Below are 21,999 nucleotides of genomic sequence, written 5' to 3'. Positions count from 1 at the left end.
AGCAGGAAATCTTAAATTCTCGGACCAGGCCGACCAACCGACCAACCCACTCGCTCCTCCGGGCTCTGCCGTTTCGGTTTCCTCCCTCCCCTCCCTCTGCTCCTGCTCCTCCAGAGCGAGCAAGGAAGGGGACCCCCCCCCCCCCCCCCCCGAAACCCTCGCCGCCGATGGCCGGCGGATCCTCTCCGCCCGTCCAGGTGCGCTGCGCGGGCTGCCGCGGCGTCCTCGCCGTCGCCCCTGGCATGACCGAGTTCATCTGCCCCAAGTGCGGGATGGCGCAGCGCCTCCCCCCGCAGCTCATGCCCAAGCCGTCCTCCTCGTCCTCGTCCTCCCCGGCGCCCGCCAAATCGTCCGCCGCCGCACCGCCTCCCCCCGCCCCGGCGCCGTCCCGGAGGGGGGCCGCCGCGCCGCAGCCTCCGCCTCCGCAGGCGCAGGGGGTGGACCCCACGAAGATCCAGCTCCCCTGCGCCAACTGCCAGGCCGTTCTCAACGTGCCCCACGGCCTCGCCCGCTTCCGCTGCCCTCAGTGCGCCGTGGAGCTCGCCGTCGACCTCACCAAGCTGCAGAACTTCCTGGCTTCCTCCAACAACGCCGCGGCCCCCGGCGCCGCGGCGACCCTCCCGGCCTCGGGGCCCGCGTCGCAGGCGCCTCCAGTGCTGCTTCCTCCGCCGATCCCTTTCCTCCCTGTGCCGACGCCAGGCACGACGCAGACGCCGCAGCTGCTGCCTGGCGCGTTGATACCGATGGTGCTTCCCGTCACTGATCCACCTGAGGAGATCAACGAGGTATGGTGTTGTGCACTAACGTGCTCTGCCATTTCGCTGGTTAGAGTATGTTACCGTATTCGTTAAGAATTGATGAATGGCTTTGAACGGTGTTAATTGAGGCACTTTTCGAGCAAATAGTTTATCATAGCGAGAAATTCTGTTTGCAAGGGAGAATATATGCACTGGGAAGACAGTTTTGGAATAGTTCCATTTATACTGTTATGCATGAAATTGTACATATTTTCTGCTTGAGATTATCAACATAGGCTTCTCTAGTCATAATTATGGACATCTGATTTCCTTTAGCTTCATTTTAATTTGTAGGGCAGTATTATTTTGTTTTTGGTGATTGCTTGGTTTCTCAGTTTCAGTTTTTGAATTCATCTGCTTGGTTCAAGTAAGGTTTCCAAAATATCTATGCACGCCCATATATTGTTGTCTACTCTTAGTTGGATGTGTACAATATTGGGATTTAAAAAGTTTCTGCTGATTAATTTACTAATTCTACAATGCTTTACACCCATAAACATTCAGTTTCTCTGATATTGTTGATGCCTGCTTCATATATTATAATAGTTGTCTGAGTTTGCAGCCTTTCACTTACTGGTGTTTTGTCACTCAGGTTGCAATTGATGTCGAGCGTGAAGAAGATGAAGGTGGCACTGTTGGAGAAACGTTCACTGACTATGTAAGAATTCTATGTGCTTTGATGGCTGATTCTTCACTGTGCAGAAATACCTCGTACACCTACTTATCATTTCTTCCACATATTTATCACCGTGCTTTATTTTGTTTAATTGCTTGAGAATTTTTCGCATGTTCACTTGTTTCCAGAGGCCTCCCAAGCTTTCTCTTGGTCTGCCCCACCCAGATCCAATTGTAGAAACTTCTTCTCTGTCAGCTGTACAGCCTCCTGAACCAACTTACAGCTTGAACATCATGGATGAATTGGATGTGACCAAGTCCTTGTCTTGCTTACAGATTGAAACATTAGTTTATGCTTGTCAGGTTAGTGCCATTCTATATTGTGCTATGAAGTTTTATATGTCACACCTCTTGTAAATCTTTATGTTGTTGTATGACAGCGGCACCTTTATCATCTCCCTACTGGTGATAGAGCAGGTTTTTTCATTGGTGATGGAGCTGGTGTTGGTAAGGGCCGGACAATTGCTGGATTAATCTGGGAAAATTGGCAACAGGGAAGGCATAAGGCAGTGTAAGATTTTTGCCAAGAAACAACATTTAGTGATATGATGAATTCCTGAAAAATATCTTATGTTTGCATTCTAAATTGCTTAATTCTAGCTGTACTATGGTTGCAATTTCCAGGTGGGTATCTATTGGCTCTGATTTGAAGTATGATGCTCGAAGAGATTTAGATGACGTTGGTGCAAAATGTATACAAGGTATGAAGCCAATTAAAGCTGAATTGGAATTTTCACCTTAAGTGATCAAAAGTATTTACAGTTGGTGTGTATATATGTATATATGATACTGGTAACTTTGTTATGCAGTGCACCCTTTAAATAAGCTACCATATTCTAAGCTAGACTCAAAGGCCATCGGGATCAAGAATGGAGTAATTTTTGTAACTTACAGCAGCTTGATAGCATCGTCTGAGAGAGGCCGTTCCCGTTTGCAGCAATTGGTTCAGTGGTGTGGACAAGAGTTTGATGGTCTTCTAGTATTTGATGAGGTAATATATTTATTTTGAACTTGTGCTAGGCAGAAGTACAGATGATTACCCACCTTCTTTTGGTGTAATACTTATTTTATAGCCAGATTTATATAGGTAAATGTGTTTATCTGTGCTGAATAACTGTAAATCCCTTGCAGTGCCACAAGGCCAAAAATCTCATTCCCGAAGCAGGGAGCCAGCCCACTCGCACTGGTAAAGCTGTTCTTGAAATCCAGGTTTGTACATGGATTGAGCATTTCAACTGTAATCTTTCTGGAATAGATTTTTTCTCTACCCATATACTGCCTTAATTGATGGGTGCAAGTAGGGAAGGGCGCATGTCACTCTTGGGACCCATTGACCCACTCCATTACCTAATATGCAATGGAAAAGGTGCATTTTAATGGATTTCATTGAGCTAGAGTAGGTCGCACGTATCCACCAACTGTTCCACATCCGTAGCTAGGTGCAATTTTATGATGATGTCCATCTATAAACCCTTGAAGTTGGGTTTCACAGATCAATAGCTGCAGATAATGAAATGGGTGAGTCCAACTTTGAGTTTGGACCTAGTCATCTTGCCTATTCGAAAAATAGGTAATAATTTAGGTGCTAGAAGTTCCACGTATATATTGTCTTATAATTGCTTTTATTTGGAGGCTTTAATTATATAATAGGGTATTAGGGCATGGTATATCAATAATGGCTCCAATTTGCTTGCCAGTTTCTTCGTGAAACATTAGTTTTGTTTGATATGCACCTTTTGAACTAATATGGTGACATTACCAAGCATCACAGGAAAAGCTACCTGAGGCCCGGGTTGTTTATTGCTCAGCAACTGGTGCATCAGAACCACGGAATTTGGGCTACATGGTTCGGCTTGGACTTTGGGGTGATGGAACATCATTTCAGAATTTTTCGCAATTTTTAGGTCTACTGCTTCAACCTGATTTTACTTGAATCCTTCTTCTCTTTTAATATTTTTATTTGCTATTATAGGTTTCATCAAGTATGATAGTCATACTAAACCCTACTAATGGGCTATAAATTGTGGCTGTACTAGCCTTTAAATTATAGAAATTGCAGCTGTAGCAGCAGAACACTTGACTGTTCTGATTATGAATTACTCCCGTCGTCCCAAAATATAAGATTTCTTGGATTCAAATTTTGTACCACAATATAAGCATCTCTGCACTGACTCATGATTTCAATCATTCCAATGATTCCAGAGCCAATCAGATACTTAGAAAGAGAACCTAATCAATTCAAAATTCAAAAATTGATCACTGAAGTGACTAAAAATGAATCTTTTGACATCCCCTTAAATCTATGCTAAACAACCTAGAAATGCTTATGTTTTGGCACGGAGGTAGTAGGACTTAAGACCTTGAGACCACCATAGATTATTGTTGAAGCACTGTATTTGGTTTCTGCTTCCGCAAGTAATTCATTATAAATTTGCATGTCTCAAGTGTGCCCAGCCTCCACTAATGGGTTTCCAGCACTTGTTTAGGACAATTAGTATACAAGTTTTTCGGGGTTGTACAATCCAGTTTTGGTTTTTCTTGGGAGTTTTTTAGTCTTGGTAGTTCAAGCATTGCTGGCACATCATACTACCATTCTACACTTCATTATTAGAAGTAAGCTCTGCAAATCCAGTAAATATATACTAAATGCTGTCATTACTCGCATTTTGTGGAAAAAAAAAATAGGCTCTCTTGAGAAAGGCGGTGTGGGTGCTCTTGAACTTGTTGCCATGGACATGAAAGCCAGGTTGGTGTTTTTTTCCCAAGATCTTATTTCCATGGCCAAGAAAGAATCTCTGCAATGGATACCTGTTGCCACTAATACAGTGTGTTAAATGTGTTTTATGGAAAACTCACTAGTAGGCATCATTTTTTTTTTCTGGTCCAAGTATTGGCCTATTCATGCTTTTTTTTCCCAGAATGATTTATTGAATACCATTACTATTAAACTTGTTTCAGGGGAATGTATGTTTGCCGCACACTAAGTTATAAAGGAGTTGATTTTGATATTGTGGAGGCTCCTCTTGAGGAAAGAATGATGGTAAAAACTGACTTCTGCTACATTACTTTATTTCAAGAATCAAGAGGCAACAGCTTTGCTCTTCTGTGTCTTCTTTGTAAACTGTAACAGTGTTTTCTTTTAGACTCTGATTGATTATTAAGAAAATATATCCTTCGAATTATTGTATGCATTGATCCTTGTTGGAAAAGTAACATTAAACTTAAGCTAGTTGGTTTTTCCTAGCATATATCTGTACATTGTTGAAAAAGTAACATTAAACTTAAGCTCATGTTAAAGTTTTCATCTTACTGGTAATGCAGAATATGTACAGAAAGGCAGCTGAATTTTGGGCCGAGTTCCGCCTTGAGCTCCTATCAGCAGGTGAATCATTTACAGAAGGCATTTCAAATCAAATTTGGCGGCTATATTGGGCTAGCCATCAGGTGTTGCCTCCTTACATATTCTGAAATAATTTCTATCAAACTTTTTTTTTTGTACTTTGCAATAGCTGCATCCTTCTCAGTCCCATGAATCCATGCTTTTCTAGTATGCTATTCCCCTTTTTTAGCATATTCAAAAGTTGACTAGTAAATTCTAATATCGCATAAAGAGATGGTCATTAATTATTCTTGCAAAATTGATGGCCTATGTTATACAGCGTTTCTTCAGGCATATTTGCATGTCTGCAAAAGTACCTGCTGTTGTGAAGTTGGCTAAGGAGGCCCTGGCAGAAAACAAGTGTGTGGTGGTTGGTCTTCAGAGCACTGGAGAGGCTCGGACAGAAGAAGCTATCACAAAATATGTGAGCTTTTATTTCCAAAAGGAACATTGTGTTTATCTCTAATTTTGTAGCTCCTTCCAAAGTGAACTAATACTCCGAATTATTTATTATGAATCAGGGTGTTGAAATGGAGGACTTTGTTTCTGGTCCTCGGGAGCTTCTTCTTAAGCTGGTAGAAGAAAATTACCCTTTACCTCCAAAGCCTGATTCTTTTCAACAAGGTTTGTGCGTGCTGTTTCAGCATGTTAATTTCAAGTTTTAGAAATCTTTAATGCAAGTTCCATGAGTAACACATAAAATGCTGCTACCTAGAAGCTAGCATCCAGTCAAATGGTTGTTCTCTCTCATCAACTATATATATCATCTTTTGTCAGCCTTTTCCACTTGCATAAACAAAAGCAAATTTATTTGGAATTTGGCCCTTTTCAATTTATGAAATCGGGCTTATTATCCTATAGAAAAATGTGTTCTTCATATTGCATATTCACTTAAATTCTCTCATTGTCTCATCTTGTTTGGTTATAACTCGTATAGTTCTAGTTGCCTTGTCTCTTACTATTAATATTTTTATGCATATTCTTTTAGGTGAAGAGAAAGTTACAGAAATTCCCTGTAAGCGGCATTCTGCCCCAGATGTATCATTTAAAGGACGTGTTAGAAAAGTAGCAAAAGTGGTAGAAGTGAGCGACGATGACACTGATGATTACTCTCCATGTAAGTTTCAGGAACTACTTGGTTTTAGTTTCAGGTGCCAACCATGTAGCTAATCTTTATGTAGTTTCTGAGTGTGCTACTTTTCTTTGAAACTAGGGGATTGGCCCCGCTCAGTTTTGTGTGGAGCTAGATAATTCACATATAGTCTGATTTAATATGCAACTCTGAAATTTTATTACATCTTTTAGCTTCTATTTCTAAAAGGTTTGGATTTCATGTACAACTGTTTGATTCTATTTATATAAGTTTAGATTTCATATACAACTCTTATACATTCTATTCCTATAGGTTTGGATTGGATTTCGTATATTCTATTTCTATAAATATAATTGTATTTTGTATACAACTATATCGATCAATCTATAACGTTATAATCTGGACCCATCACAACCTACAGTTAAGATCTTTTTATTTTTCTTATATTAATGTGGTAATTTCTAAGCCTCTCGAGGGAACGTGGTGGCTCCTTTTCGAGCTGTCTTTATAATATAATAGATAGATTGCTCATACATGTGTTGAAATATTAATTTAAACCAAGAAGTTCTAATTTATTTTTGACCAGATTTTTTTATAGTCTTTCCTGGTAATCTTATTTGCAAAGAGTGCGAAAGATTGTAAATTTTAGAATTTTATTATTGTTCTGGAAACACTGTTTATCTGTATCAATAATTATGGATACACCTGGCAGCCTGGCAATTTGATTGGTGGGAATATCATGGAACTTTTTGGAGCTAGCAAAAAAGTAGCATCATTAATGATGGCATTGGATACACCTATTATGGGATGTACAACTGTTTGATGTCAGCCATCTCTTGCTCCCTGCCGCTTAGAAGCACATCTAAGATATGGAAGGGAGAGAAAGGGCGAGGCAATCAAAGGAAGAAAGTATGGTGTGGTCTGGTAGAGTACTCAAGCAGAGCTATGAAAATGTAGGGAAAATGGGTTATTAATAGCCTTGTATTGAAGGGGACCAAATAGAACTTTACTACTAATTTTGTTTTATCATATAAACATCTGGCCAAAGGAGTCCATGGAGACTATGGGGGCCAAAACCCCCACTAGCCATCCTCATCTCCTTCCCTGTTAGGAATTGTGGGATAAGCGGCTTGTTGCAACTTGTTTTTTGGGGCTGGCCTACGAGATGACAACCTAGTTGTGTTGAATGTGGTTGCTGGCATGTCAGATCTGCCTCATCATACTTAGATCCACTGCATTGAGATCCAATGGCCATCCGTATGCACAATCACGATGCCTACATGTGTCACTGGTGGTGTTAGCAAAGGTGTCTTCGCAGATATTGCAAGCTATTTAAGAGTTGAGACACTAGATCACAAATTCAAGTCTTATAAACTGCTGATCATAAGAGTGCTATCTCACCATGCACTTTTTTTTTTCAGTTTTAGTTTCTTATTCAATGTTTTCAATCAGACTGTTGAGTGCATCAGCTAATTGTTTACTTATTGAATCTGGTACTCTAGTAATATATAACAATGATCTAGCAGGCATACCTTGCTGAGGTATATTTGCAGAGATGAACCTAATTCCTGTAGTAAACATCTTGAAAACAGAAAGTAATGAGTGGCGGTGTGAATAGGTGTGTCATGATATGATTGTCTATGTGAGAGAGAAGCATGGAACTTGCCTTGTATTTAGGAGCTTTATATGTCTTATCCCTTTTGGGTTTAGACTACTTAGTGCTTCATAGGCACAGATATGGAACACTCTATAGGGCATAAATGGAATGAGTTCCAACTCTATACATAATACATTCATTTTTTAGGGTCAACCTTTTACCTGCTAAGTCTGTTATAATGACTCACAGGATATTCTTGCCATGTGATCATGCCAAGTGGTAGTGGTTCAGGTCGAAGAATTTGCTCCAAATTATGGGGTTCCCTACCACACCCCGCCTAAAGATGGTTGGATGAGATTGCTAGTTGGCAGATGAAATGAATATGAAGTGTTTAATGCTATATTTATTATAGTAAGAACAAGAACTAGTCGAATTTTCTGCACAACTATGCAGGCTAGTCTGTAGTTTATTTGAAAGTAATAGTATTCTCTACACAGCTCTTTGGTTTCTTTCTGAAAATAAAATTTTATCTCTGGTGCAATTGTAGTGTTCTAACATATATCTGATTAGCATATACCCTTACAATCTGGATCCACCATAATGAATGAATGCATAGATTATTCTCTTCTTTCACCAATTAACATGGTAATTTCTAGCCCTTGGCAGCTTACGTGTCGGTTCCTTTTCTATGTGCTCTTAATAATACAACAGATGCCAAATAAAGCGTGCAAGAAAGTTCTTTTCGAAAGTAATAATATTTGCCAATGACTGCCCCAAAAGGCTGAAAATTCTTTTTCCCACGATAAGGGTTATGCATTATGTTATCACAAAATCACATAGTTGTGGCCTGCTATAGCTGTATAGCCTGGCACATACTTGTGGAGATAAAGCCTCAATCAGTGCTCCACTGCAGCATGATGTTTATAACACTAGTATTGTTTCATTAAATTTGTGATCAGCTAATCTGACTTCACTAATCATTTTAATCTACTGTATGATATATTACAGCTGAGTCGGATCATGGTTCGACGGAGTCTGATGAGGAGTTTCACATGTGTCAAATCTGTAACACAGAGGAGGTGACTCTTATTGCCTATTATTTAGTACAGTAATGTTATATACAGATCCGTAGTACCACCAATATCTTAAAACTCTCGATAATGTTAATTTACATTCAGTTCATTCCATGTTCTTTGACCTCGGTTCTATAGAATGAAAGGTCTTTTTGCTGCCTGGTTACGCTTCTGTATTCGGAGCTCTTTCTTTTGCATTTGCTGACACTATTTAGTATTTGGTTACAATTTCTATAATTGAAGATGGTAACTGTACCGCAATTGATTATTACTTGTAGAATGCTTACAGGAGAATATACCATATGTTAATGTTAATTCTCTTTGGAAGTACACTGTAATTTAATATTTTTTCTTCAATAATATCTTAATTTTCAGGAAAAGAGTCTGTTGCTTCATTGTTCTGGTTGTTCTCGACATGTTCACCCTGGTTGTCTGACACCACCTTGGACTGGGATATTAACTGATGATTGGTCATGCTACACATGCAAGAAGTTAGAGGGAGAGGAGAATGAACAAGATGCTCACGTAGCTGATTTTTCACATAGGTATGTGTGCATTTGACAAATCAAGAGTATCATAATGCCCATATACCCCATTATAAATGCTTGGCTTGTGCCTTGCTATCAGGTATGATGCTGCAGTAGAGAGAAAATTGAAAATTTTGGATATGATACGTTCCTTGGATCTCCCTAACAACCCTCTTGATGACATCATTGATCAGGTAATATAGATTGGTTTACACCATCTGGAAATGTTAATCATTGCATCTGTGGTTCTTTTTTCAACTCTTGAGTTTGCATTAACATCTATTATTTGCACAGTTAACCAATGTGAAAGGATCAGCCATGTACTCGAATTTAGGTTCACTTACTGTATGTCATGATTGTAACACCCGATTCTCGTTATTGGTGGCGCCCAGTTGTAATGGTGGTGGAATTATTTCTACACGGAGATTTCAAAGTTTAGAGTAGCGGTAATACTGTAGTGGCATATTATGTTGAGGACCAACCTTTAAAAGTTTGGCTAACCCTTTTTTGATGAAGTTGGGATGCAAACCCATGTGAACTGCTAGACTTTCGTAGATCTGCCCAGTAGGGCTGGGCTGTAGAGTAAATTTGGACATCAGGCTATTACGAAGAATCTCATTCAGCTAGATAGGCGCTGTTACACATTAATTGATTAATTCACATATATATCATCTCTTCCATTTTCTTATCTTCTGGATGTTTGCTAGATGATTATCACATTGAGGTGTAGGTTAATGCATAATGTTGCATTTTGGAGCAGGAGAAAGGGTGGTCAGATGTGCCAAATTATTCTTGCATAGATCCCCAATGCCTTTTTATTAAATCTAGAGCTCCCATTGTCAGACCCATTTCGGTTGAAGATTATGCAATTATCTCATAATCTTTTTTCCTGACATATGCTTATCAGTGTTTTGTTTCTGTTGAATCATTTTGAGCAACCTTTTGTCCTTATCTAAATTTAAGTCGTTCTTAGGATTATTGGACCATACATATATTTGATATTTTTCCATTCTATTTGGATTTTGCAGCTAGGGGGGCCTGATAATGTGGCAGAAATAACTGGACGGCGTGGTATGCTAATAAGAGCTTCTGATGGGAAAGGCGTTGTTTATCAGGCGCGGAATGCGTGAGATAGCTTACTTGTGATTTTGCATTACTTGTTTTCTGGTTCAACTAATCCCATATATGTGCATTTTCTGTATCTAGAAAAGAAGTATCGATGGAGATGATAAATATGCATGAAAAACAGCAGTTCATGGATGGCAAAAAACTAGTAGCAATTATATCTGAAGCAGGATCAGCCGGTGTTTCACTGCATGCTGATAGAAGGGCAAAAAACCAGGTTTATGATGCTCCATTTTGTCCACCTGTTTCAAGTATTGCCTGTTGTAATGTTGATGGAAACTCTGAACCAACTTTTCAGAGAAGAAGAGTGCACATAACACTTGAGCTCCCTTGGAGTGCAGATCGTGCAATACAACAGTTTGGGAGAACTCATCGTTCTAATCAAACTTCTGCACCACAATATAGGTCTGATTTTTATTTATTTATATGAGCAGTATCTGCCTTCTTTTAGGTCTGGGTTTTGATTGTCCCTATCACTTTTCAGTAAAAAAGACAGGAATTTGTATGTGAATTAAGAGCTACTCTAGGTCAGACTGGAATTTGTTAAGCCAGCGAAATAAGCACAAATCAAGCATAGGTAGACAAAATGCTCGTTTGATGTATTGTTGTTGTTATAATATGTGATGGCTATCTGCTGCAATCAGCAACAATTAATGACCTGACAGTGCATTATATGTTGGAACATATTTTCTGTGTTTGTTTTCCATAGATATGGGCTCCTCGGGAGATAATTTGTTTGTCATAAAAGATTGGTTGGTTTGAAGTTCATGAATTTATTCATGCAGTCTTAAAAATATCTAGCATGGAGGTGGGAATTCGTGACTAATGCTGTGTACTCAATTTTTTCATGTAATGTTGAGACAACAAAGCAAAATGGTTATTTGATATGAAAGGAAAATAAGTATTATTCTTCTACTTTAAATTGATTGTCTAGATTCACTATTTTGCAGGGTCATTGTTTGACCTTTTTTAGGGGAAAAAGGCAAACGACATATTTGCAAACGAAATAATTTGTGAATAAAACTTTTATATATGTGTTCTTAGCAATCTAAAAGCAAAGGCAGAAAATAAACTAGGATGAAAAAAACCCCAAAATCAACTCCAAATTTAAAGTTGAAAATTCAAATTGACTTTATAAGCATAAGAGAAGATGAGGCCCTTCATTTATTACTTTCACATGTTCACATGGCATGGATGCACGTTTTTCATATCAAATGTATGTCTTAAAAGTAAATTTGGAATCTCAATGCAGGCTACTTTTTACAAATCTTGGTGGTGAAAAGCGATTTGCATCAATTGTAGCAAAAAGACTAGAGTCTCTTGGAGCTTTAACACAAGGGGATCGCAGGTTTTTGCTGGTTTCAACCACCTTATATAGAGGTCAGGTTAACCATATCTGATCTATACTTCAACTTCTGCAGGGCTGGACCTTCTCTGAGTGCTTTTAACTACGACAGCAATTATGGGAAAAAAGCCCTGACCATCATGTATAGGGGAATAATGGAGCAGGTTTATATAATTACACTCTAGTTTTTGAATATGTTTGCTTTGTTCACCATTCTAAGAGTTACTTTCAAGATGACCAGGATTCTTTTCCAGTTGTTCCTCCGGGTTGTTCTGATGGCAATCAAAATAGCGTCCAAGAGTTCATTGCTGAAGCAAAAGCTGCTCTAGTGTCAGTTGGAATTATCAGGGACGCTGTAGTATGTAAGTTTATCCAGAAACAACTAGTCCATTCTTTTTGATATCTAAGTTTCTGTGGCTGTGTTTGGCTCATTTAATGCTTTTCCTCAGGCAATGGAAAAGTTGCAGGGAAGCTTTCTGGTCGGATTGTTGATTCAGATATGCATGACGTTGCTCGTTTTCTGAACCGCCTTTTGGGATTGGCTCCAAAAATCCAGAATAGGTGAGATGCTGTACCGGATCCTGTACCTTGAGCTGGTTGGTTAGAGACTGTACTGACACATCCTGTACGTAACAGGTTGTTTGATCTTTTTACAAGTATACTTGATGTTGTCCTGCACAACGCACGAATAGAAGGGCAGCTGGATTCCGGAATTGTTGATATCAAGGCTAAAAATGTTGAAATGAAAGAATCGCCCAAGGCAAATGCACTTTCACAAAATATTTTGCTTGTATGCTCGCTGCTTCTGTAAATTCTTAATGCTTTCTCTTCGTGCAGACCGTTCACATTGATAGCTTGTCTGGTGCTTCAACTGTATTTTTTACTTTCACTATTGATCGTGGAGTTACTTGGGAGGTAAGCTGTAAGCATACAAATTTTGGAGTCGAATTCTGTTTTTCCTTGAGAGCCATGGTTGTAGCTGTATAGCCCATGTTTCTTGTAAAACTGCAACTTCTATAGTTTTCGCTCAGTTGCTTTTGTGAACATGTGAATGTGTAGTTGGCAAAAGCAATGCTTGACGAGAGGCAAAAAGAAGGTGCTGGTTCTTCTAATGATGGATTTTATGAGTCCAAAAGGGAATGGATGGGAAGAAGGCATTTCACACTTGCTTTTGAAGGGTATGTTGGATAATCATCAAATGTATTTATTCTTTGGCTCTTGTAATCCATATGTTAGTGTTGCTAAAAACGGAAAATCCCTTGTGTAGATGGAGGAAAGTTAGAATGTAGAAATTTATCATGCAATTGATACTGTCTTGTATGGTATCCCTGAAAAAAAAACTGAACTGAAATGTTAATCGATCTAAACTGAAAAAGTAAATAAATAAAAAGAGAATGGCGGATCACTGTTTAGTTGAGAGCCACAAACTATGCTTATTAAATAAATGAGGAACAAATGCTTTATTTGTTAGCAACTGGGGAACTTTTTCATTTTTGTATAAAGCAGTTTAAACTGTACTTTTGTACAGTATGCTACTAGTTTTTCTGTCAGGAGTAGTTGATCTGATGTTATGATCTGAGTCTTTGTTCTTTTTTGTTTGTTAACCAGCTCAATTGAAAGGATGTATAAAATAATTCGTCCTGCTGTTGGTGAAGCATTAAGGTATCTGCAGTTCACTATAAGTATAATTTTTATGGTGCAACTTTTTGTGTGAATTTTATACTGCATAGAGTCATGGTTAATCATCATATCTAGTAGCGTAGCAGGTGCAATATGTTTATGTCAAAGATGCTATTTAATTTTTTTTTTGTTGCACTTCATGTTTCTATTGCAGAGAAATGCCTTTAACAGAACTGAAAAGCAAGTACAGGAAGGTGTCATCAATAGAAAAGGTTAACAAAGGTTGGCAAGATGAATATGATGCTTCGTCCAAGCAGGTAATAGATAAAGGACTGTCTCCTTGATCTATGACCATTTGAACACTTTTTGAATTTTTTTTTTAATATAGAAAGGGCATTTCCACTCATATATGGGTTGGGATTGTATGTAGGCCCTTACAGAATCTGGAGCCTGTCTTGTTATGGGCAAGAATTACTGTGCAGTGGTGTGAGTGTATATCGAGTGTTTGCTTTTGAATTGTACCATCTAAAAGAAGAATGTTAATTTGGGAACTGTTCCAAAGGCCCACATTGCTGATTAGGATGGCTCTCCTTCCCAGCCAGTTATCTTTTGACCCCGTTAATTTGGTTAATTTCCCTAGGATAAGATTTAATTGTCAAGTATCTAGTTATATGATAACTTTTTTTTAACTAAAACCTTACCTGCTGCTTGGATTATTGTCAGATAAATTTGATCCATGCCTGTGATCTTAGGGACATGACACATCCTGTTTTATGATGTGAACTTTTATATGCATGCAAACTCTGATTGTTGAATCATAAATATTTACTCTTAAATATGAATATTGTTATTGATTTATTTCATGGTTACGTCATCTGTTCATGGTGAATAACAATTTGTTTGCGAATCTGTCGCATTTTATTCCTCTGAGGATTAAATTTATTTTTCCATTTTGCACATACAACCCCTCTAATTTACTTCAGGATGATGAAACAGTCAAGCTGCTTCTGTACCTTTACCTTATTCTATGTCCCACTTATCCAGTATATTTTTGCCTCATTTCAGTGTATGCATGGATCCAAATGCAAATTGGGAAGCTACTGTACAGTGGGAAGAAGGTTGCAAGAGGTTAACATCTTGGGTGGCCTCATACTTCCAGTTTGGGGTACAATAGAGAAGGCCCTAGCAAACCAGGTTCACATCGATGCCACTTATTCAAGTCTTATGATTTTTTTTTTGTCTTAATTGAATGGTATCCTATATGTTCAGTTGGTTGATATGATTTTATCTCTTGGCATCGTGTCTACTTGTTTGTATTGGTTCATCTATGGTCCGCTTGTTCCATGTAGACATATGAACTCTTTAGTTCTTTAGCCTGTAGGAGGTAAAGGGATCCCCTTTAAGGTGCCCTAGAAATAATGTTATTTAATAAACAAAGCTAAGCTGCTGAAGGAAGTAGTGAAATGGTTTAAGTGTAATTGAGAGGATAGGACCAGTAGCAGCAGGGCTTCCCAGGGCATTAGCTAAAGTTGGAAAAGAGTTTGGTGGATTCAAAAGCAGGGGAAAAACTTTTATGTTAACTTGAATCTCAAGTACTAATCGGAAAGGTTCCTTTGATGATGAACATATTTCCCTAAAAGAGTGAAATGCCGGAGGTTCTGACCTTGCTAATACTCATTGAACCTGAGTTAGATGATCATTTCTGAGGGTAGAAGTCCAATATCTCGTAACAAATCAAAGTTGCAGAATAATTTACTCTGGATTTTTGTGCTGAATTGGTGCATGCTTGTTTAATGCTCCTTTGCTCTGGTGCCGTTATTGAGCAGGTACGTCAAAGTCACAAGAGAATACGTGTTGTCCGTTTAGAGACAACGAATGACAACCAGCGAATCGTTGGACTACTCATTCCAAATTCAGCTGTGGAGTCAGTATTAACAGGTTTGTTATGATTTCCCATATTTCCTGTCAGATGGAATTTATCGTGGACAGTGTCCAGTGGGGAGAATCAAGAATTGTTGTCAACTCTTCATCTAACTGCAGAGATAAAATCTTGCCACTGTAAAGTGAGCTACTTTTATGTCATGAGTCTTATTGGGCAGTTCATTTGTTTGTGGATTACATTTTCTAGTAAGATTTCAATTATTCCTTCAATCTGTGCAATGTGTGTAAATAGTGGGCTGTGCAAACATAAATAAATAAATGAAAAGGAAATCAAATTAAATGATTGTTGAGAAATCAGAAGGGCTATATGTAGATTCTTGTCACTTCCATCCCAACAATGCCATGTACTCTCCATTTCATATTGTAATACGTTTTAGCGATGCCTAAATTTATTTATACATCAATGTATATTAATTTATATATGTCTAGATTCATTAGCATCCATACGAATCTAAAACAATGCTAGAAAGTCTTACATTATGAAACGGATATAGTATCATCTAAATTCAAGACCATGCTTGTTTATGAGAATAGTAAATATTTTGTTGTCCTTTTGGCTTTTGCAGGTTTACAATGGGTCCAAGATATTGATGACTGACTTGGATAGACTTGATTTCTTTCGTTCAAATTCACATTGGTGGTGTCGATCACTTCTTTGATGTTAGATGCAGCAGCTAAGAGGTGCGGCACATTTAATTTTGTTTTACTGAGGCAGCAATCTAATATGACTAATGTGACGATGTCAGCTTAGAAAATAGGCAGGTAAATACACCCGCAACTTATGTATGTAAAAGCCTTCCCCTCACTTTTCCATCTTGTTCCACATTTGGCTGGTATGTTGTATATTGGGATGTAAAACAACTAAACCCAACATTATCTCAGAAAGAAAAAGAATGAGGGGGCGCACCCACCAAATATGGCGCCATATTCTTCAGAGGAATAAGCCATTGCCGCTTATTCCTTGCGTATCATCAGAATAAGCCAATGAAAGTGTTGCTTGTCAGGAAAAGATGTTTCAATTGCAACCCTTTCCCATGGTTGTATTGATGTTAAATCTGCCTTCCTGGCCCTGGTTGTTTGTTGTGCCTGTGTGGGGATCGTTAAGACTGTTTCAAGTCCGGCAGCGGCACTTTTGACTTTGCCAACTTGATTTTTGTTGGGTGGGGGGAGCTCGAATGCATGATTGCTGTGTTCTTATCTCTTTTGAGTTTAATAGATTCCACGTGACACTACATATTCAAAGTCAGGCGTTGTGGGGTTGTTGGTCTCGTTGACTAGGTGACACTGGATTTTGCAAAGCGACAGGCTCCAGGAAAAAAGGAGCTGAGCATATAGTATTATATACCTTCGTTTACGCTAGAAGCATCTCATCTGTTCTTGTCGAGTTCTTATTGATCGGATTGTGAAATGGTTGGAAAGAGTTCTTTGAACGGATTGCAAAATGATTATTTGGTCGGTCTAAAAATACAAGTACTTCATTGGTTTTTTCGGGTTAAGAAAAAGGGTAAAGGCAAATTAGGTATTGTTGTGATTGTTAAAATAGATAAACAGGTGAAAATTTTAATAAAAGAATGATTGAAATAATAGCTGCTATAGAAAAGAGTAGTTGTCATTTATCACTCGTCACTGACTACTCCCCGTCCCAAAATAAATTAAATTTTCAGTTTTTACTTATAATGTTTAACTCTTCGTTTTATTAAAAAAAATTATGATTAACAATTTTATTTTTATTAGACGATAAAACATGAATATCACTTTATATATGACTAATTTTTTTAAATAAGACGGATGATTAAATGCTCGAAAAAAATCGAAAGTTGTTTTTTGGACAGAGCACAAAAGATGTGAGTCCATTTCGGTCGCATCCGATGTGTACTACTGGTATGCACCCATATCTGCAACCTACTGGTCACCTGACTCATCACCTATGCAGCTATGCTGACCCATTCACACAACCAAAGACCTCACATCGTTTAGTATGATGTTTAGTCGGTGAAATAAAAAGTTTTAGATGCCACGTCAAACGTTTGATTAGATGTTGGAAGGAGTTTTTAGACACGAATAAAAAACGAATTTTATGGCTAGCCTGGAAACCGCGAGACGAATCTTTTGTCTAATTAATCCGTCATTAGCACCTGTAGCACTTATGGCTAATCACGTACTAATTATGCTTAAAAGATTCGTCTCAAGATTTCTCACATAACTGTGCAATTAGTTTTTCGTTTTATCTATGTTTAATACTTTATTTATATGTCTATAAAAATTAGATGTGATGTTTTTGAGTAAAAATTTTTGGGAACTAAACAGCCTAAACCAAAGACAAGTTAAGAGTGTTCTCAAGAGCTTATGTATATTTGGACATACATATGGCTATTTGGATAATTATGTAAAAAAGATTTTACATTCATATTCCTTTGTAATCTAAGAGATCATGTATAATCCATTATCTATATTTATTTTATTAATATTTTACAATCACACACTCTCATGTTGATATTACTCTCTCCTCATGATTGTATATTAAAATATGTATGGAGGAGAGAACATCTAAATTTGGATAACATCTCTTTAATTTGGATGGTCATCTATTATTGCATGATGGTTTGCATGATCTGTTGGAGCTAGTTTTTCTGTTCATATCGTCTATTTTCCATATGCATGATGGGATATATATGAACTCTTAGGAATGCTCTAAAGGCCATGTTTAGTTTTCAAAAGTTTTTTCCAAAAACATCACATCGAATCCTTGTACACCTAAATGGAATATTAAATATATATGAAAATTAAAACTAATTACATAGTTATGGGGAAAATCGTGAGACGTATCCTTTGAGCCTAATTGATGCATGATTAGCTATGAGTGCTATAGCAATTAATATGTGCTAATGACGGATTAATTAGACTTAAAAGATTCGTCTCGTTGTTTTCCGGTGAAATCTGAAATTTATTTTATAATTAGACTACGTTTAATATTTCAAATATATAACCATACGTGTCGATTTGACCCATCTCCTAAAATTTTTTGGAACTAAATGGGCCTAAGCTAAGCTTCGCGGCAAAGCTAACCAAAGACAACCATGACATATCTGACTAGAAATCTGCAAATATCTCCGTTTAGATTTATTGCACTAGTATATGTTACATTTAATAGGTTCTTTTTTTTAACGGAGCGAGTATTCTCAGTCGTTAAAGTATAAATATTTATAGAATTTAAGTTTTATATCACAATATATTTATATTTTTTTCTGATTCTTACGAGTTCAATCATTTTAATAATATTAGAGTTAATTAGATAAAGAATCTAATTAACTTAAAATTAAAAAAATAATTACTGACAGGATTAAAAATCTTTTAACATTTTTTAGAATATACTTAAATATTCTAAAAATATTTATATTTTGAAAAGTTCAGTAGTACTTGCTACTAGTGAGCAACATATCGTTATCCATAGCTAAGATTCCCTCAGGTGATGTGTCGTCACGCGACGACCTTGACATGCTGGCCGCTGGCTCCACCTCCGAGCAGCAGAGCAGCAGCGCAATCATGGAACGCACTCGCTCGCCGCAGTGCAACCCCACGTGGTCCGATCGATCGACCATCATCATCCGCGACGCATCAGCTGTGGCGACCGACCCCATCCGCTGCCCCAGGGTCAAAGCTGTGTTGCGTCGCTGGCCGGCCGGCCGGGAGCACTTGCCGACGATACGCTACGCACTGGGCCTTTGTCTCCTCGCCTCCTCTCCTGTCCCGTACCCGTACACCATCCAGGCACCCATTAAAAAACTTAACTAATACGGACCGAAGAGCAGGGACAAAACCAGAAAAAAAGTTTAAAGAGTATAACTAAGCTAAGCTAATGTATAGTATCAGCTGTTTTTAAAATTTATATAATAATTTTATTATTTTTAAAGGGATTATGTAACTATAGGCGTAGGTTCTTAGCCATAGTTATTCCAAGCCTGATTTCGCTCCTGCTGAAGATGAACATAGACAACTTATTATTCGAGCTTATTCTTCGATTTTCTTTTTCTGAGCCAGAGACTTGCAGTTCTGCGACGTATGGTATCCAGCTAATGCCGGAAGAGTTGGGAGATGATTTTTATTCATTGGTGGGACATCCACTCCTTTTACATGTCACATAAATATTTATTAAAAAAATAAAGAGATCAATATATGATATGTCACTAATAAACTTGAATGTTTAAATTCGACGTATGTATGTTGTAGCGAAAAATGTTAACTAAACTAAAATTAGCATGCACACATTATTCATAACTAAATTTAATATTTTTTATGAACATGCATTATGTTTATAGAGTGATATATTTCATATTAATCAATCTTATTAAATTATTTCTATGGCATGCAAGAGATGTGAATATCCAATCAAGTGATGAATCTTTTCCAGAATAATTGCGTCTTTGTTTTGAGATGGTCTAACAGGCAAACGCCCACCCTCTACCCTACTCTGCCCCCCCCCCCCCTCCTCTCTCTCTATATGAAATTTATACCTAGAAAAAATTTTAACATATAAAATATCTAGCATTAAATAATATCTACTGTGAATATCATCTTAAAAGGTTAATAAAGATTATACACTTAAAAATTGTATATAAAAAATTATATACCATAAACAGTTTGTACATTAAAGTTGTCCATGAAACTTGGGCTCCTTGTTAGCCTTTCGAGAAAATAAACAAAATATTATTAATGAGTACGAGTTGTACGAAATATTATCGTACAAACAAATTTATCTGAGAAATGTCCTCGTGGTTAGGTTCCGTTTATTTTTACGGTTAAAACATCGTTCATGCTATAGTACCTAACCAAAAAATGATAACGAAACTCTTGGGGCGATGATATTTAAAAGACAAATTCGTTTAGATAAATTCGTTTATACGATATTATTGAACTTGTACAAATTAAATGTTTGTCGTTAGATATTCTTTTGACCTTTTCGTCTTTGTTTCTCAGTTGTGACGCCAACGTCCGTGACTTTTGCTGGCCTTTACGGCCTGGGGCCTGGAAGAGACCACGGGTTGCGGTGGAAGAGACCACCTGTGGTTGCCTCTTGCCTGCTGTGCTGCTCCCACAGACGAGATGGGCCCGCCTGACAGGTCAGACGCTTCAAGCCAAAACCCAAACAGCAGACGGGGCGTGGACGCGAGCGCACGTGTCCCGCCTGCGTCGCCGCGGCCCCGCCGGCCAACCCCTGAGCCTGTCCGAAGGCGATCCTCGTATCCGTCCGAGCGGCTTGTGGTGGTGGAAGGGTTCGTGATAATGGCGAATCGGTCATGATTAATAAACTACGGTTTGGTTTAAAAACATATTGTGAAAATCTAAATATTTAGAGATAATTTGTAAGATTAATCTAAAAATTTACGTGGTGTATATTGTGATAATCCTTGGTCCATACATATATCGTTATAATCATTATGCGGTTATCATGTAAAATTTATTGATATTGTAAAACCGTCATGTTTATTATACAAGATATCGTGATTATAGTTTTCACTAAAACCGCAACAATTATATTCCTACCATATGATTTGATCCTAAAACCACTATTATTTCTAAAAATATGTACGGTATTCGAGTGGTTATCATGATTATTATGGATAACTTGGATATTGCTTGTATGGTTTTAGTAGCTAGCTAACCACTGGCTCTAATTTATTTATAGTCAATTTAATAGCCAATTCATATTGCATACAAAACATTAACACCTAGTTCCACGTGTCATACACAATGTGTTTTGGAGCCTGTGCTATAGCTGGCTACAAATCTATAGTCCATTGTTCTTTTCTCTCCTCTCTATCTCTTTAAAATATGTTTATAGCTGACTTATATTATGCTATTATACTTGCTCTTAGAACAAGTTCAATAGTATAGCCAACTACTATCTCCAATTCATCTATAGTCAATCTAACAGCCACTTTATACGATAGTTATCTATAAAACATATACTACCATGTCTCACATGTCGTACACATATGGTGTCTTGGAGTTTGTGCTATAGCTGGCTACAAATATATAGCTCACTGCTTTTCTTTCTTTATCTTCTTAAAATATATTTATAGCTGACGTATATTTTGCTATTGCACCTGCCCTAAAGCTATAAGATTTTATCTTACGAAACGACAAGCGTAACTTGGGTGGGTGGTGGTGGTGACGGTGGCGGTGGCGGAGACGGTAGGTGGCCGGCCGGCCAGGGCACAGTAGCCTCGCCTTCCGCCTCTGACCGGCAGGCTACCGTCCACCGCGCCGCGACGGTAGCCGACGACTGGTGTCTGTCTGGCGCGGGTCAACCGGCAACAGGGAACGGCCAATGCCATGCGTACCCAACGAGAGCTCCCCTTGGCACTCATCACTGTACAGCACCCCTGCCACTACGGTTTACGTACAGGAGAGACTAGTCCGTTGTTTGTACTGTACTACCCCTGTATGATTGTACATTAGGGTTACACGTCATGTTTTTCTTAACACGAAAGATGATTTGGTTTTTAAGAAGCTATTCAATAGTAAAAAATGATTGAATTAGCTATTATAAAGTTAAGAAATCTACTTTAAAAATAAGTGATAATGAACTTCTGTATAAAACATTTTTTTAAAAAAAATTGTGTCATTTAGTAGTTCGAGAAATATGTGCAAAAGTCAAGAAAAAAATTAAGAATAAGTTGGGCAAAAGAACACAAACTAAAGGCCTGTTTAAGATACTAAGGTTGTGTTCTTGTTAGTTTTTCCCCTTAGATTTTGATTCTCATACTACTAGACGGGCTTTTTCGACGAGTTTGAAGATAAGTTTATTATTTCATATTTTTAAGTAA

The 21,999-nt window shown here is 38.0% G+C and overlaps 1 protein-coding gene across 1 annotated transcript; it reads left to right on the top strand.

Moving 5' to 3' along the window:
* Nucleotides 1–156: 156 nt before the first annotated feature.
* On the top strand, nt 157–16,350 carry LOC102720422 (protein FORGETTER 1-like). The gene is made up of 32 exons (XM_006652736.3): nt 157–785; nt 1,390–1,455; nt 1,602–1,775; nt 1,853–1,983; nt 2,097–2,173; nt 2,282–2,463; nt 2,604–2,681; nt 3,244–3,376; nt 4,158–4,218; nt 4,431–4,512; nt 4,794–4,916; nt 5,132–5,275; nt 5,373–5,475; nt 5,840–5,968; nt 8,550–8,620; nt 8,990–9,159; nt 9,242–9,335; nt 10,170–10,267; nt 10,348–10,483; nt 10,565–10,671; nt 11,519–11,614; nt 11,688–11,775; nt 11,853–11,973; nt 12,061–12,172; nt 12,248–12,371; nt 12,449–12,526; nt 12,671–12,789; nt 13,220–13,273; nt 13,446–13,548; nt 14,297–14,425; nt 15,058–15,169; nt 15,739–16,350. Exons 1-32 carry the CDS (start codon nt 168–170, stop codon nt 15,768–15,770), a joined length of 3,945 nt encoding a protein of 1,314 aa, XP_006652799.2. The 5' UTR covers nt 157–167; the 3' UTR covers nt 15,771–16,350.
* The last annotated feature ends 5,649 nt before the right edge of the window (nt 16,351–21,999 follow it).

This window comes from Oryza brachyantha, chromosome 4 (genome assembly GCF_000231095.2).
Source record: "Oryza brachyantha chromosome 4, ObraRS2, whole genome shotgun sequence".
NCBI lineage: Eukaryota > Viridiplantae > Streptophyta > Magnoliopsida > Poales > Poaceae > Oryza > Oryza brachyantha.
Note: the sequence above shows the minus strand (reverse complement) of the source record. Positions and strands in the feature narration are given on the sequence as shown.

Excerpts from the sequence above, each read along its gene's own strand:
- LOC102720422 (XM_006652736.3), top strand. The coding sequence starts at position 168 with ATGGCCGGCGGATCCTCTCCGCCCGTCCAGGTGCGCTGCGCGGGCTGC. Across the intron at positions 4,513-4,793 it reads CTCTTGAGGAAAGAATGATG|AATATGTACAGAAAGGCAGC; the intron begins GTAAAAACTGAC and ends CTGGTAATGCAG. Across the intron at positions 9,160-9,241 it reads GTAGCTGATTTTTCACATAG|GTATGATGCTGCAGTAGAGA; the intron begins GTATGTGTGCAT and ends CCTTGCTATCAG.